Raw genomic sequence first — 17,907 nt, forward strand, 5'->3', positions numbered from 1 at the left:
CATTCTGTGCCACCCAGCCCCTGATTCTGAGCTTAAAAAATCAGAAGAGAGGCTTTATCCTTTCTAAGCTAAACACAGCACGATGGGCATTTCTAGCTTGAGGATTAAGATGGAGGAAGTGGGTGTGAAGTTGGGGAGCATCATACAACCAGGGAACCCCAGCACAAGACAGCCTCTATCACCTCTGGGGACACAGCACAGCTTTGCAGAGCCTCCAAAACATTGGTACCCCTCTGTTACATAGAAAAACAGCATCTACCTAATACCTGTCATCTTAGAGACTGTCTGTTTCCATGCTATAGCAGTTTCCCCACAGGCTTGGAAAACAGCCATCATCTAATGACATGGATAAACTCCTTTGCTCGCTCAGCATTAGGGGATTATGCCCTCAGGATGGTACAGATTGTGCACGAGATTTCTGCAAAACAGTGGCTCAACAAGGCCCACACAGAAATTATCAGACAGTCTGCCTGAACAAAATAGTTCTGATGGGAAGTGAGATGTAAACCAGTACTATCGGACAGGCATGTGTTGCTGTTGCTGATCCACACTGCCCTTTGGGCATGCAACTCCTACATCTTGATATCTGATAAAGGGATTTCCCTTTTCCCTTCCTTTTCCCCCTACTATTTCCATACATTCCCCCATTTTTCCATGTTTTATTTCGTTCCTTCCTTCCACAAACTACCTGGAGTTGTCAAGTGTGAGCTGCAGTGCAAACGTATCCAGGCCAGGGAGAAGGACCTGATTCAAGCCATGCCAAGTAGAATTCCCACTAATAGTGTATGCATTAGACCATCCTAAAATGGTCACTGATAAAGGAAAGTGGCATGAAAAGAAGAAAATACTTTTTTGCATATAACCCTTCAGACTAGGGAATACAGAGCAAGCAGATTATGAGTAACAGGTCCATTAACTTGATTTAGACACTGGAGACTTTATTTTCAGCTTCCACGTGGGGGCACTTTCGCACCAACAAGCAATTCCATAACCTTAATCCTTCTTATAGTGCCTGGGGCCAGTGAGGAGTTGGCTGAACCCCTGCCCAGCAGTAACTGGGGAGATCCACCTGGCAATCCCAGCATCAATGTGTGCCCTGTGGGAAGCTATTCAAAAATACCCCCTCCACCCCCCCTTCCCAGATGTAAAACGCATTTAGTGTTTTCTTTTAAAAATAAAAGGAGTGGGGTAATCCAAGGGAAATCCCCTGTGTCCTGAAATCCCTCTTCCATAGGTATGTGCTAAATTCACACAAATGCTGCATTCTCCAGCTTTTATCATTTGCTAAATGGACGGGGACACTAATGAGCACGATCTGTTGCTTTAACGTCTTTCTATAGCCTTCCTCTGCTCCCCACCCTCAGGAATTTTCATCTATAAACCACTGTCTTTATTCCACAGGGACAAATGTCAGGGACACAGGGGTCAACTCCAGGAGCAACACAAAGGCAGCTGCAAGCTCTTTCAACAGCTCCCAGCTCTCCAAAACCTTCAGGTTTGGGGAGGTGGGGTGTTTTGGGGGCAGGGACAGCCTTGTAAAAACAGAGATTATCTTGCTGTAGTAAAGCTGGTCCTGCTAGATCGGGTACAAATTGCTGCAGCTGGATGTGGGGTTTAAGTCCTTCCTAGATGAAATGCAGTGGGTGGTGGGGGAGTATGGCCATGGATTACAGCCTGTAGCCTGCCTAAACCCCTTCTGGAAATCTTCCCCCACCCTGCCATGCCACTAGCAAACCACTCAGTAGAGATGCTTTAGTCCAGGGCAAGCAATGTGGGACTCTGGAGAAGGGTCAAAGAAATGGGGATGGTTTAACCTACTACTTTCTGGATTCCAGCTGTCCTCATGGTGCTGCCACCAAGGGAGTTGAAGTATGTGCCTGCTCTGGTATCTCTCCTAAGCACCCTGGCATGATTTGGGTCCTATAAAACTACAGTGAAAAATAAGTAACAGCCATTTTCTGCATTTCCACAGTTTCTCCATTTCTTAACTAAGGATCAAAATCTCTGTGCAAAGACACACAGTGGAGTTTTCCAGTGTAAACTAGGAGGAAATAGGGTCCAGCCTCTGGTACAGCCACAGAAATACACAGATGTGATGACAGTATCAAGCAACCAATATTCCCTTCCCACTACACGTCAAGAAGAGAGTTGATGGAAGAGGGAACCACCTTCCCTTCGGACATTTGCCATCAACTACTACTAACCACACTGTTTCACGGATGTGACACTTATTTGTTCTTCATCATTTCATTTGTGGTTGAAAAACATTCCTGTCTTAGCATAGGATTTGTTGGGTTAAAAGGCATTTGCTTCCTAAAGGCAAAACCTCCTCGTCATCCATTCATAATTTCATAGACGTTCCGGACATTTGCATGCAGTACCTGAGTGGTGTCAATGAAAGAGGCCATACCTGTGTGCTATAGCAGGTTTGTGTCCTTCACCTTTGCACCAAGGGACATCTTCATGAAGATAGGACAAGCCACAGGCCATTGTTTCTGCAACATGGCAGAGCTCATTCCAGCTGATAATATTGCCCTTCAGGTAATCTGTCAGAGAGCCCTGTGGAACAGGACATTATCAGTTCTTAATCGCAGATCCTGCCATGTGACAGATGTGCCACATCATCAGTTTAGAGAAAGGTTTGGAGGGTGCTTGAGAAATCTGAACCTTGATTTAACAGGGGTGAAAAATCACTAGTGAAAGTAAAAATAGGAGAAATAAAAATCAGAAGCATTCATCAGTTTTCAGCCCTTGACAGCACAGACCTCCTGATGTCTGCTTATTTGCCAGGGAAGGGGAGGGAGGTAAGGATGGGAAAAAATAATTTTAAACCAGAGCAATTCATCCAAAGTAAGAAAGGGGAAAGCCTTCCATACAAGAAAATGATGCATGATATCAGCTGGCTGTGGCAATGATTGACTCAGTAGACCTTGGATTTAACAGAGGCGTAACGCTGCTGGCTCAGCCCCGGATTTGCACGTGTTTGTTTTATTTTAAGTGCTAGTCATGTTTCATAACTAAAGTAGTCCGTGAAACAGGAGATGTGACCCAAGCCCCAAAACCAAATCTGAACCTCATCTGCAAGGGGCAAGTCAGGTCTGCAACAGTCTGCAATACCCAGCTCCCACGTGCTCATCTATACACATTAGGAGATGGTGACCACCACATACCTGAGCTGTGGTATTTGTCTCTCTCTCTCTTCCCAGGTCCCACCTGTAGTAATCTTATGTTTGTGTAGGAAAGCCTTGAAAGCTAAAGGAAGGGCCTTTGAAGGAGGGGAGCAGGAGCACTTTGCTACCACAGAGTCATGGCCCACCAGGAACAAACTGGATAGATTGCAGGGGAGCTTCTAGGTGAATATTAGACATGAAATCCTGTTTCACAACCAGTTGCCCCTCTGTATTCCTGAAATGTACATGCACTGATACATTACCTTGTCGTGGAAAGCTGTGATCAGCCAGAGCTCTGTTTCCAGGTTTGTCCCTCTTTTCTCTGCTGCGATAAATTGCAAAAGGTTTTCATGCTTCATGCCAGGAGTGTTGAAAATCTCCCTCTCACTCTGCCAAGATTGCTTATCCTAAAGCAGGAAGAAATGCACCATCAAAGATCATTCTTCCCTTTAAAGCAAACAGCTCCTTCAGTTCCGTCAGAGCTTCTCACAATACTCTTAACATCATCCTCCAATGTTCAGATGTGATGTATCCCTTCAAAATGAGGCTGTTTCCCTAAAGAGTAGATGCTGGAGAAAATTATCCTTGGATATTCCTAAAGCATGGGGAGGTGGGGGGAGGAATCTAAACTCAACCTCACTGAGAAACAAGATTTGTCAAGATTCCTAAGGATATTGCAAGAATAAAGCCTGTGCAAACAGCACCCAGATCTGCCTTGTGGCTGTAATTGTTACAATTGCAAAATCTAATCTAGGCTCTTTTGAATATTTACTAGTAGGTCACAGCTGGCTTGGACAGAAGATGTGCAAATCTCCTTTAGCAATGCTATGACAACAAATATAGGGTGAAAAAGTAATGAAGAAGGAGATAGCGGAGGAGCACAAAGATGCTTTAGTCATTCTTCTTTCATTTGACTTTTGATTGCTTTACTCTTTTCATCTGCAATTCCTAGAGAATCAAGTTGGGAGTGTTCAAAGGTTTCCTAGAGTGGAAGACGTGAACTGACAGAAACGCTGCAGTTTAATCAGCTTTCACAGTGCTGGGGCTCTGCCTTTAGAAGCTGTAGACTGTTTGCTACATTTGGGTCCAGATTTACAGCCTACTCAGGCCGGACACAAAAAGCTGGGGCTCTGGCCCTTTATGTGCACTCTGGGTAGCGTAGCTGCACGATGCCTTCCTGGACTTAAACACAGGCATTTGCGGTGAAGCTAAAATACCCTGTAGGTTTCAGAATGTGCTTGTTCCTGCCCTTCTTGCAACAAGTACTACTACAGGAAGCATTTGGTAATGAGATAAAACAGAGAGAAGTGTAGGAAGGAAGGATCCTTGAACTTTTTCCCCCCAGCAGAAGAGCCCAAATGCATTTTTGTTATGGTCTTAAAAAACATAATCTCCATAGGCCCTTAAAGCATCTCAGTACTGGTGAGGAAGCCCGGCAAGTCAGAACCTAATGCAGTGCCCTTCTCACCTGAATAGGGAATATTTTCACTGCTACGTAATCGTTCATCAGCTGAGCCTTCCACACGCAGCCAAAGCGTCCCCTCGCCTTGATCTCCAAGAGCTGCAGAGGCTTTAGGCCAACCAGGGGAGAAGGGGGTGGCGGGCCAGGGTCCTGCACAAGAGAAAAACACTGTCACCAGCTGAATGTGGACTGCACAACAAAGGGAGAGGAAGAACAGAGAGAAGGGGGGTCGTGGGGAAAGAAGTGCAAGGAAGCAACATTTTATTTAAGGCGAATTATTTAGATATACTTTTTGTGGTAAGAACAGCCTGAAATTCTGTATCTTGCTCCATAGGGTATCAGTATAGAACACATAAAACAATCTACGCCTTCAAGTGTCACTTTGTGTGTTGAACTACTGCCTGCCATGCTCTGGCAAACCTGAATTCTCCTATAGAGCAAGAGCTATTTGGAGCTGTAAAACACCAATAACCTCAAGGCTACCTTCTGCCAAAAGAAGGAACCTTTTGATCTCTGTGACCTAAGAACAAACTACACCTAAAACCTCCCACTGCTTTGTACTTCATTAGGAATGTTGCACACAACCCCAGCAATGGGCAGTAAACAAGTCTCTCAGCATCATAAAGATCGTATCTGTTTAAACTCTGCATTTGTCCAGGAGAGCAACGTAATGCTGCAGGACACATGGAGTTGGAGCTCTGTTCTACCTGCTTTCAAATGGGAAAGGTTCGAAGTATCAGAGAATCAGAATGGTTTGGGTTGGCAAGGGACCTTGAAGACCACCTCGGTCCAATCCCCCTGCCTTGGGCAGGGAAACCTTCTACTAGACCAGGTAGTTCAAAGCCCAATCCAGCCTAGTCATCAACACCTCCAGGGATGGAGCATCCACAACTTCCCTGGGCAACCTGTTTTAGAGTCTCACCACTCTTACAGTAAAGAATTTGTACCTAATATCTAACCTAAACCCCCTCTCTTTCAGTGTAAACCCATTTTCCCTTGTCCTGTCACTTCATGCTCTTGTAAACAGTCTTGTCCCATCTTTCCTGTAAGTTCCCTTCAGGTACTGGAAGGCTGCAATTATGTCAACCCAAAGCCATCTCTTTTTCAGGCTGAACAATCCTAATTCTCTCAGTCTTTTCTCATAGGAGAGGTGCTCCATCCCTCTGATTAAATTGGTGGCCCACATCTAGACTTGCTCCAACAGGTCAATGTCCTTCCTGTGCTGAGGACCCCAGAGCTGGATGCAGTACTTGAGATGGAGTCTCACCAGAGTAGAGAGACAGAATCCCCTTCCTCGACCTGCTGACCACACAGTATAGGCCCATAGTATGGCCTGTAACGGGCAGAGAAGGGAGGGAGAGGTTGCTGCTCAAGCCTTTGGAAGAAACCAGAAGACTGAGGACACTGCAGAACCAGCAAGGACCAGTTCCCAATGACTTTGGACCATGAGGATGATGTCCTACAAGCATTCTCTGAGGGCTCTTAAAAACTGAGCTTCATCAGGGAAAGCATCTTTCCTCATACCATAAAGCTGGTAGGAACTTTATCATCTCTCTGATCTCCACTTCTCTACAAAGTTGGCTGAAATCAGGCAACAGGTTTGAGAGTTTGAGAGGAAGGGTAGCCACCAAGTAGGGCTGTGTAACTCCATCCTTTAGGAATCTTGGACATAGTGATAACTGCATCTAAACCCATCAGTCTAATACTACAGCAGAGGCCAACTGTATCAGCAACTCCAAAAAACAGAAAAGAAAGTTTAGGCCACCTGAAAGGAGCAAGGCAAAAGTAGATATGAATATACATTGAGCAGCCTCCGTGCCTTTTGTAAGGCCCAAATAAAGGGAAGCAACCCCCTCACCTCAATAATATCAACGTGCCCGTAGGGAGGCTTGCGGTGCCTGTACATCCAGAACGCCAGGAGGATGGCCATGGAGAGGACTGCGATGGGGAGCAGAGAGTACACCAGGATGTTGAGCAGGGAGGGTGTTGGTGGCGGCGGCTCGTAGATGACTGTGAGAAAAGAGCAGGGTAAATGAGGGAAAAGGACCCTTCAGGCACGCAACAGCACTGTCAGCTACATGTCCAGATGCAACCAAATCCCATCCATCCCTCTACTCCAAAGCTGACAATGCTGTCCCATCACACCCAACAGTATTCATAAGGCTCCGCAGTTTTCTCTTCTCCATAAGGCTGTTAGCAATGGAGTTACAATGGTCCAAACCACACTTTGCAAGCTGAGCCTTCATCTGACCTTTATTTAGGGTAGGTATTTCTTCCTGGTACACGTAAAAGCAGAACATTTCCCCCATTTAACCCTTCCAAATGTATTAAGAGAGCATGAAATCCCTTGCAGCATTGCTTTGCCTTTTACCGTGATTGACAAGTTGTCAGTTTTTAGTAAAATGCTGCTGGAGCCACAATCAAATGCACTATTCCCACAGTAGTTCTTGTTCCAAATTACATCAGTGCAGTTGAGACACAAACAATGGGAATACTAAATGGAGCCATGTTGCTATGTTGGAGACAGGGAAGGAAAAAATAGCAAGACTTGCCAAATTAAACAAAAAACTGTGAGAGAAAGAATATTTGCTACTAGGTTGCTACGGGTGCATTAATAACAGGAGATAATAAAACCTATGTAAACAATTAAAAATCTAACAGGAAAGCCCAGGAAAATCTGGTAATGGTCTATTGGAACATCTCAGTAAATGCAGCTAGTTCATAACAGAAGAAACCATCCTAAGGAAAAGATTCACCTGCTTTAATAGTTTTTACTGAATGATACTTAAGAAAGTATACAGCTAAAAGAATCATCATTTTTCTATTAGCCTCTGAAGAAGGTCTTGCTATTACTTTTCTTCCTTGATGTATAACCACACATTGTGAAAGCTCACCCCCCCACACACACACACACCCACCCCCACACAGACACCAATTCCCTTTGAATCCCCAGACCAACAAAATAGAATCAAATTCAAAAATCCCAGATGCTCAAGGTCTCTGGAGACCTGTGACCTATGAAGGTGTCAAATACCTTTTAAGAGTTTGAGGCTTGTTCCATCTGGATAAATCACTCTGCCCTCTTCCCCTAGTGCAGGACTTTGTTTTGTAATATCCCACTGTGAACTGTCCACCACAAAGAAAACCTAATCCTTTTTGATGGTATCCAAGGTGTTGGTACAACACACTTTACCCAGAGAGTGAAACAACCTTAGAAAACTATTTTTAAAGAACCATAGCAAAAGGATATCTGGACTTTGTAACCAAAACATCCAACAACTCAATTCTGGCACGAAGCTTAGTCAGAGGAGGTTTAGGTCAAATATTAGGAAAAGATTCTTCACCCAGAGGGTTACTGGGCACTGGAAGGAGGCTCCCCAAGGAAGTGGTCATGGCCCCAAGCCTGATAGAGTTCAAGTAGCATTTGGAAGACACTCTCAGAAACACAGTGGGATTCTTGGTGGCATCCTATGCAAGGCCAGGAGTTGGACTCCATGATCCTTGTGAGTCCATTCCAACTCAGGGTGTTCTATTATTCTAATAAAGTCATCAGAAACCGGGTCTAGAGGAAGAGACCCTGACTCCGCATCCTCCCAGTCACTCACCTTCTGGGCCGGTGGCTTCAGGCAAATGGGTGAATTTCTCATTGCAATAGTTGCCCTCGCAGCAGCAGAAAAACACTTGAGGGTTTTCTTCTGTCGCTACACACTCCTGCCTGTGCCAGGGAGGGACAGACACAGCAATGAAGGGAAGAGAAAAACAATGTCAGCCAACTCCTGCCTCTTGTTTTTGGGCACCGACCTGCCCCAAACTGCCCACTCCACACACCTTCTCCTAAGTCTGCACTGCACAGCTCAGCAGTCTCCACTTACAGAAAACAACTTGGCAGTCAAATACCCCAGTGGATAGCAAAGACCCTTGAAAAGACTGTAAAGGAAACAAATGCTTCCATATGTACTGAGGGCATTAGGCAGCAAGTAATAAATAACAGCCGCCGCTGCTAATGGATTGAGAAGGAGAAAAACGATGGAGAGATGCCTCAGTCCCGGAGCAGTGCCTTTCCCACAGTCCAGATGTGCGCAGTCAGTGGAGAGAAGTATTTGATCATGCAATTAAAGATTGTGCCATAAAGCACATATGACGAGGGCTGAGCTAAGACTGCTCCCACAGCCTTGAGCATCAGTAACTCTATGCACTCAAAAGGCAGCAGACACCAGGAGTAACAGCCCTGCTGCAGGCAGGAGGGACGCTGCAGGTTCAAGGGCATGTAGTGACAGGACAAGGCTTTAATCTGAAAGAGTGCAGGTTAAATATTAGATATGAGGTACAAATTCTTTACTGTGAGGGTGGTGAGACTGCCCAGAGAAGCTGTGGATGCCCCATCAAGGTTAGGTCCCATGGGGCTTGTAGCATCCTTGGTCTAGTGGAAGGTGTCTGTGCCCATGGCAGGGGGTTGGAACAAATGATCTTTAAAGGTCTCTTCCAACCCTAACCATTCTAGGATACTATGATTATCATTTTGGTTTCTTGGGCATTTTTTTAAGTTTAATTTTCAAGTGCAATCTCCTCCTTTAAAAAGCTCATTTCTGCACAAAAACCTTTAAGAAAATCAGGTTGCAGCTCTCATTTTCTGCCTTTGCCTCAGCCTTCCCAGCACTGAGATTTCCTTGCACATTGTGCAAGGTGTTAGGGGATCTCCATGGATCAGACCAACTCTGCTTCCACACATCCTCCCTCTCTCCACAGATCAATGCCAAAAGAGACATGCAGTGATTTTTGCAGTGCTCTAGCAGTAATTTCTTTCTGTTTCTTAAATGCTGCTTCCCTTCCTAGCCACCTTTTGCTATGCTATCCTCTGCTTTTACTTATTAGGCTTGCAGAGCTGCTCTCCACAGAGAACTGTATCAAACTATTTCCTGAAGCCCAGCTAAATTATATGCATAACTTCCTTCCCTCAACCACTTGGAGGAAGTAGCAAAACAATCATATGTGTTTGACATTATTACTCATTTCTGAATCCATGCCAAGCCTCCCTTTCTGTGGTATCACTGACATACTGCCACGAGAAGAGCAGAAAGGGCTCTCTTCAGTCCTAACGCTGGGTACTTTTCAGTGCTTTAGTCTTTTTTGGGGGAAAAATCCTGGCTATAGCCAAACTGTCTCCTGCAAGGCCTCAGCTGGGAAGCACTTGGTTTGTTTTTCAGGCTTTTATTGTTTTAAATTTCAAAGCCAAAAAGCGGACATTTGACTTATTCAAATGAACAAAGATGTTTCAACAAGTTAAACAATGTTTCCAGATGCTTTTTCGTGAAATCAGATAACAAGCTCTTTGGATTTAACAGCATCAGTGTTGGAGCCTTCAGTAGAAAACTTTGCTAGATCTGTTGGTTAAGAAATCAAGCTAATGAGTGAAAGCAGCCTGCTCCACATCTGCAATTCATTATGCCTGTCTTTGAGTTGGTGTGTGCTCAGGGAAGCCATCCAGGTATGTGTGACATGTTATACTTAGCAAATATTACAAATGAGACAGTGGGAGAGAATGACACATTTTTCTATGGCAGTGAGGTGAGTTTCAGAGTGTTTCACGTGCTCACATCCAAGGGAATGTGTACATGACCTCCCCGGTGGGGCTGTGTAAATAAACGAGAGCACACAAGTCGATTTTTAAACACTACCTTTTTCCTATAACCTTAAATGTACATATGCCACATTCTTGTTTCCTTAAGATAAAGAACAGAGTAAGGAGCTGACACCCTCAATGTCCCAACTCTTCCACTCATTTTTTTCATCTTCCAGCAACACGGAGGCAGCACTTGGCATGTGCTGCCTGTGCTCTGAGAGCAGCACATGCCAGCAGAACAGGACCATGCCCAGCATCCAGGGAGATACAGGCACAGGTGCATCTCCCAAGGCTGCTCCCAGGAGTTTAGCATCAGAAGATGCCAAAGACAGAGAAAAAAGGGCATCAGCACCACACCATTGATCAAAAATCATCTTTTTGGCCATTTTTGCGTATTGAGATGCATGAATGTCTGCCAAGGGCACTCAAGGGAAAAGAAAAAATAAAAAGGACTGCATTTAAAGAGCCTTTATTCCTTTATTTATTTAAAGCCAACCTTTCTTTCAAATGTTGCTTTCAACACTTGTACTGTTTGTTAATTCTCACAAGATCCTTTGAGCTTCGGCTTTGAAGAGTCAGGCTATGGGATACTGGATGCTCAATTCCAGGGCTGCAAAAGGCTGGTGAGGAGCCCTGGAAACTTTTAACCATTGTAACAGAGCAATACATTATGACAAAGTTTAAGAACCACTACATCCCTGCAGAGACACTCAGTGACAATACAAGTGTCACTGGATATGAGAGCAGGCACTGAATGGAGAAATCTGTTTACAGTAAACACTTCTGCTTGGAAGTAGGAAACTACAGTGACCTTCTGTTCTCAGAACGATCGGCATTAAGATGACTAATGGGTGAAGGAGGATTGATTTATTGGGAAAGAATAAAAATTCAACTATATATAGAGCTTGGCTACTCAATTGGCAAGGGAATAGGTGTGGTGGGAAAGTAACCCCAGAGCTAATAATAGAATGAGGATGAGAAACAACTCACAGATAAGCTAAGACAACGGGCACAAAAGCAGGGAAAGTGTACAGCACCAAAGGGAGAAAACTCTGCAGTCATGGGGCAAATCTAGTCCTAGCTTAATCTCACAGCACAGGACCCAATGTCCTAAAACTTTTGGAACGAGAAGCTACAAAGACGCATAACTGGGAATTGCACAAATGTGAGCTCAACCTACACTGGTGTTATATCAAGGGAAATCCTTAAATTTTATGTCGCTAATCCTTATTGAAAGACTTGGGCTTGGCTTAGTTGTCGGTCATTGGGGTTTTTTTAACAGCAACACTGAGCCTAGAGCTACAGAACACTGTCCTTTTCAATGATGAAACTTCAGAGGGCTGTTTTCTTTAGCTGTAATTCTTTTCCCCTCTGTAGAATTACATCAAGGGAAATGAGGAAAGACTAGTTAATTTTCCCAGCTATTTAATGAGTCTGGAGCCTTCGTACTACAAAACCTCACTGCTTTTCAGCCCTACTACAGGCAGCGACACACAAACTCACATGCTGCTTTTCCTGCCTCGCTCTCTCTCCTGGCCCATCTCTTCACTCAGCCAAAGAACAAACTTTTTGCAACATCAAAAACATCAGAGTAACTCAACCCCTAACCACCCCCAGATATCTGTGTTTTTCTAGACAGCTCCAAATGATTCCAAGGTTTCCTTTATGTTGCCAAATGCTCTTGGAAGAACATATTTCTCTTCATTTGATGGTACAGGACAAGTTTTTTAATGCATGCCACAATTATCAAAGCTTTGCTAACCAAAAGAAAAGTAACAAAACACAACTCCCCTAAAAATGCCTTTTGTAGCTTCTATTTACAAAGTCAAAGCAGGTAAGTGACAATTCTGAGAGCTGCATTAGCAACAGAAGTAATTAAAGGGGATGGATGGGTCAATTGACTTGGACTTGCTTTCTTTTCCTCAATGCAAAAATTATGAGCCTGTGCACTTAGAGGAACAATTAAACCTGTATTTAGATAAACCAGTTAGGCTATTACCTGTCATAGCAGTTGAAGTCATCTAACCAGCAGCCTTTCTTCACCAGCTCAATGGAGCCCGAGTTGTTTCTCCAGGAGGCATAGCAGTGGAGCCGCTTGTCCTTCTCCCCCTCGCAGCGCTCCACTCCACTTTGGTTGGTCTTCTCCAGCTCCCAGTTGGCATTGTAATAGATGCACTCCCTTGTCTCAGCCTCCCCATGGCCCGGCCCTGAAGAAAAATTCAAACACCAAGAACATTCAATTAAAATCAGAAACAGATCCTGGAAAATATATCTCCATGTGGCTCTGTTTTAGGAGATGCATACGTTTGATTTCCTGGGAGCTAAACAGCTCATCAGTGAGAGCTACAGGGCAGCGTGGAGATTATTCTTCTTCTCTGGTGTGAGGCGGGGAATGGAGAGGTCAGGTTTGCCTAACCTCACAATAGGAGCTCAGGGTAAAGTCAAGAGCCCAGCTGAGATCTCCCCAGATCTCCTCAGGCCAGTGGTTCAAAAATAGGACCTTAAAAAGGGGGGTACACAAGACAAGCCATATCCAGTATTTAACTACAGAAACCCTGCTTAGGAAAGACAACCTCCCAGGGTGCTACTTGATGCTTGCTGGGATGTCACGCAATGGACTTACTCTCCCTCTTTACCTCTATTTTGGAAAACACCATCTAAAAATAAATAGTTTTTTACATGAGCTGGACACAACTGAGAACAGATAACATTCACCCTGCAGAGGAGGGCCAGACCAGTGCCCATTCCTCACTTAGATCTCAGTTCAGGCTTATTTGGGCAAGTCTACAAAAGATAAATGCCACGTTTTCAGCTGTGGGTGACACAGCTCAGGGTGCCTTTCCACCCATGTAAGACCTTCAGCAAAACGAAACTCTTCCCCAAACAACTCTGACCACCCCAAATGGATGCTTGGCCACCCCAAACAGAGTATGTGGGTATTTCCTTCTTTAGAGTCTTGTACCAAAGGACCATGGAGTTCCTACTGCTCCCAGGGAAATAATTGTCTCATAGCCACCACAGAGCAGAAATGGAACATGATTGCAGACACATCCATTAAAAACAGAGTCAAGTAAGGTACCACTGATATCTGCAGGTGACCTGTTTTGTCGCAAACCTTAGAAATCCACTCTGCTTTGTGGCATTTTGAGGATCAGTTTAAAACAAAAAGAAGAATGAAACAAACACACAATTTGTAAGCAGTCAAACAGAAAAGGCACCATGAGCCTTGTACCATGAAGCTCATGATTCCATAAATCCTGAAATGCCCTGCAGCCATCTCTCTTTGGGATTACCCAACCTAAGGCAAGGTCAGACCTGGCCATTATTTTGATGGATTGCAGTCATGGAAAATGTAGGTATCTCAATAAAATGTGTTGACAACTGGGTAAAAAACACAAATAGATCACACAGGATGGTGAAAGGAAAGTGCTCTACTCCCAGAATAACCAGATCTCTGCAAACTGTAGAACCAAGATCCAACATATCAAGTTAAATGATTTGTCCCATGTGAACAGAATTCTGGGAGCAGCCTGACCTGGCTTTTCACAGCCTGCAACTCCTCAAGCTGTCCAGTCTCCAAGCTATTACCTGAAGGCAAGATTCACCTCCAATCATGCAATGCATAGAGAGCCCTTTAGAGATTGCCTTTGAGAAAGAGATTTCACTCAAGCTATTCGGTGTAGCCTCATCTGCTTCAGGGAATCAACCTCCAATTGACCCACAGGCATCAAGCAAAGATTGCAGGTGACCTGGCATGGAGCAGAAATGGAACTGCAAGAAGGTTACAGAAGAAAGCACAGTATCTGCAGAAGCTAGGGGTGATGCATCCAACCTGCTCCCAATCCCAACAGCTGGACTCAGTGATGGGTAATTTCCATGGTATGGAACAAACTCATCACACTAGGAAGATCTCTTTGCAGGATGAAGAGATGCTCAATCCTTCAATAACTCTTTTTTTTTTGAAAAATGTTTAATCTGCATCGTGGGAGAGACTGCAAGGGAGTAGGGGTATGAGAATGTCATAAAGCTGACTTCTGAAACTGGAAATTATATTCAAAGCACACACGAACAAGAGCTCAATTTCAATAGCACCTGCAGGCTTTATCAGCACTTGCAAAGCTCCATCAGAGTTTTCCTCTGACAAGTTGCTAACTGTAATGAAAACAACCTACCAATATCCCTCAACACAGAACAGTGTCAATATTGACACTCCTTGTTAAAGCCTTGATATTTGTTCTCTTGATACTTACACCATGCTTTGTTAGGGCAGATTAAGCATTTTTGCTAAATACTGTTAAATCAGCAGGAAAGCAAAGGAGCTTTGTCTTGTGTGTGTGTGTGTGTGATATATTTTTATTTGTAATATCTTAGCTTCATGGAATCATAGAATGATTTGATTTGGAATAGATCTTTAAAGGTCATGTGGTCCAACCTCCCTGCAATGAGCAGGGACATCTCCAACTAGACCACGTTGCTCAAAGACCCATCCAGCCTGGCCTTAATTGCTTCCAAGGATGGACCACCCATCACCTCTCTGGACAACCTGTGCCACTGTTTCACCACTCTCATTGTAAAATGCACCTCCACTGCAACACATCACATGGCTTTCAGTAGATACCTGATAGCTAATACTAACTATCACCTTCTGCTCCACTCCTGGAAATGTATTTTGTAATATCATTTCCATCATCCCAAACTGAATCTTGATTTTGATCATGATGGGAATTTCCTCTCCCTGCCCAAGTCCATCTCTCAGAAAGCTGGAAGGTTTTAATGAAACATTTTACTGGAAAGCAGCCCCAAAATCTAATCCTGGCTCAGCCACCTCCATCTGTAACCTCATGAAATACTGCGTAGCCTTGTTTTTTCCACCTGCAACGATGGCCAAAGCAATGCACATAGCTGCAGTGAGATTTGATATTTCCACTGTGCTTTGAAAAGGGGATGTTGAAAAGATGTGAAACAGGAGCTGTATCAGCTCTGGGACCAGCAAACCGAGGCTGCTAAATCCTGTTCTGAGCCCAAGCTCCCTTGCTCCAAGACAGTTGTCTTTTCTGGAACAAGTTTCAGCTGAAGACTAAGAGCTGCTTGCAAACACGCAAACCCAACTCTGCAAACAGCAACCGCACCAGGAAAAAGGCCTTTCCTAGTTTTTCCCCCACTGTCAAAGTTTAGATGAGATGGATAAAGCATGCATAACATTTTGAATGACTAAATATATGTATGTTTTCTTTAAAACAGCTCCTAAGGATGCTTGCATTAAGAAAGACACTTTAAAAACCTGCATGTTTGTTACCTGCTTTCAGATCTTTTTAAAAGCCATTTGCTAGGATCCTCACCCCGCTGGGTGCTCAAGACTGCAAGAAACCCTTCTGTTTGTGCCCAAGATGGTCTCAGCAGGAAGGGGCATGGCTCCAGGTCTGGGTATTAATTTACCTGCTGCTTTAGCTCATCAAGAAACACTCACACCTTGCTCTGTAATGGATCACGCAGAGACCAAAGTTTGCAGCTTAACTGCCTGTTCTGCACTCACTGCGTTAAAACCCTCATCTGAACAGAGGGGGGGGGAATCAAAACAGGGTTTTGTCCCTTTGAGGGAGAAAGGTGGGGTGGTGGTGACTAAGAGGAGGAAATCTGAGCTTTGCTCCTGCATCCCCAGGGGGCCATGCTGTTTTTTCTGCCTCCTCTTCCTTCCTTGGGCAATGGATACCCCCAAAGCCACTGTAGGTCTGTAAGAAACACTGAGCTGGACATTGGGTCATGGTTTTGAACTAAAAGAGACTCAGTTTGGATTAGATATAAGGAAGATATTTTTTACTATAAGAGTGAGAAAACACTGCTACAGGTTTCTCAGAGAGGTGGTAGATACTCAGCCCTGGAAACATTCATGGTCAGGTTGGACAGAGCTCAGATCAACCTGATGTAGTTGAAGATATCCCTGCTCACTGCAGAGGGGTTGAACTGGATGTCCTCTGAAGGTCCCTTCCAGCCCAAACTATTCCATAACAGGTACAGATCAACCATGTCCTGCTTCTCCTTTCAGCACGTGTCTCAAGAGGATTGTTGTACCAAACCTCAGTATCCAAGGGAAGGGACATGATTAATTTTGGCCAAAAGAGCCCTCCCTGAAACAAAAACCTTCCAATGCAGTCACAAAACGTGGCTTGGGATGGATTAAAGGGGCTGTGCCCGCCCAGCCCTGCTCGCCCCTTCTCACAAGGCACTTGTCATTTCCCTTACAGCCTGGGTAGGTTGGAAAGCTCCTCAGCAGCTTCATTCAGTGGCACTGCCTGGTAACATCCTGCTCATGTGGGATGGAAAATAAACAACCCAGGGAACTGCTTAGCTTTTGGCAGAAAGTCAACAGGACTTGGGTGCAATGAGACAAAACATTTGCTAAGCAAGTGTTTGAAGATCGTTGTTGGAACTTGGTCTAATTCATTGGGTCCCTGTTCCCCTCCTGCCTAACCCTATTCTGCCAGGCACAATGCAGAATTTGGAAAAAATGCTGTTTTCTACCAATGGGAGAAGAGGCTCCCATTAGGTACAGGCAAAAGGTACAAACACAGGTGGGATCTGCTGGCTTCTGCCATCCATTTGCCATTTTGCAGGAGAGGCGTTTCCACCACAGCTGGGTGATTGCCTGCAGAAACTACTTCAGGCAGAACCACTGCACTGGCAGCACTTTGCAGAAAGACTGAGCAGGCAAACCAGAAGCATGGCTGTGAGGCAGGGGCATGGACATGGGGCACAGCATCCCCACTAGAACTATCAACCCCAGCTCTCTCCATGGAAAAGAGCCTTGTGCCAGCCACCAGGCAAAAACTATCACCATTTTAATACCATGATCCACAGTCATTTAAGGAATAAATTTCCTGCTTGAAATCAAAGTCTAAGGAAGAATCAGGCTTTGAAGAAGCAGATGGGTTTCTGGCATCCCACTGCATCCACCCAGTGCTTTGGGGGTGACGCAGTGTGGCTTCTCCTTGAACAAAAGCTGCATAGAAATACCTTTGCACAAAATACCAAGCTAAATAACTCCCATACATCACGAAGGCAGAGGGAGGCTACCCACCACCACCCGTTTTTGGGGTGGAAATCAATTTTTTTATCTCAGTCCTGCAAAACTATCATTAGGCTGATTCCCTGGGGTCAATTTTCTGCTTCAAATGACGGAAGCATCACGAGGTTTTTCACAAGCAAGACCCTCAGCACCTATCTGAGGCACATAATGATGGGGAGAGCAGTTGAAGCACCATGAGAAACGGGAAGACCTCTTGCCTCTACCTGGGAGTTGCAAGGCACAGAGGGAGCTCATTAAAAAAGGGTCCTCTTGAACTGAAGGACTTCAGCCTGCTGATGCATGGGACCTTGCTGCTGATCTGATACTAAACTCTGCTCTCCTAATTTGGAGTCGCTGACAGATCACTGAAGCTGTATCATTATCCAACAGCTTCTAAATTATGGCCAAGATCCAGTGTAGCAACTCCAGGTCTAGGTGTTAGCAGTTGCTGTGCTCCTAACTTATAATTAGATACACAGGGAATATCTTCCCCAAGGCTGAAGGCTGCTATAAATCTCAGCTCTTTATCTCTGCCTGTCCCCTTTTGAAAACCTAAAATGAAAGTATATACAAAAAGATGGGATGTGTCAAA

General features: G+C 44.6%; 1 protein-coding gene across 2 annotated transcripts in view; it reads right to left on the reverse strand.

Annotated features, from left to right (window-relative positions):
* Nucleotides 1-17,907, reverse strand: part of ACVR2B (activin A receptor type 2B) — a 107,668-nt gene that overhangs the window by 16,564 nt on the left and 73,197 nt on the right. For both annotated transcript variants that reach the window (XM_071561049.1, XM_071561048.1), the window contains 6 exons: nt 12,252-12,459; nt 8,238-8,347; nt 6,491-6,642; nt 4,639-4,782; nt 3,434-3,577; nt 2,411-2,559 (listed from right to left, as the gene is read on the reverse strand). In XM_071561049.1, coding sequence (XP_071417150.1) covers nt 2,411-2,559; nt 3,434-3,577; nt 4,639-4,782; nt 6,491-6,642; nt 8,238-8,347; nt 12,252-12,459 — 907 coding nt within the window. The remainder of the gene's footprint in view (nt 1-2,410; nt 2,560-3,433; nt 3,578-4,638; nt 4,783-6,490; nt 6,643-8,237; nt 8,348-12,251; nt 12,460-17,907) is intronic.

The sequence above is a fragment of the Pithys albifrons genome, chromosome 7, assembly GCF_047495875.1.
Source record: "Pithys albifrons albifrons isolate INPA30051 chromosome 7, PitAlb_v1, whole genome shotgun sequence".
Taxonomy (NCBI): domain Eukaryota; kingdom Metazoa; phylum Chordata; class Aves; order Passeriformes; family Thamnophilidae; genus Pithys; species Pithys albifrons.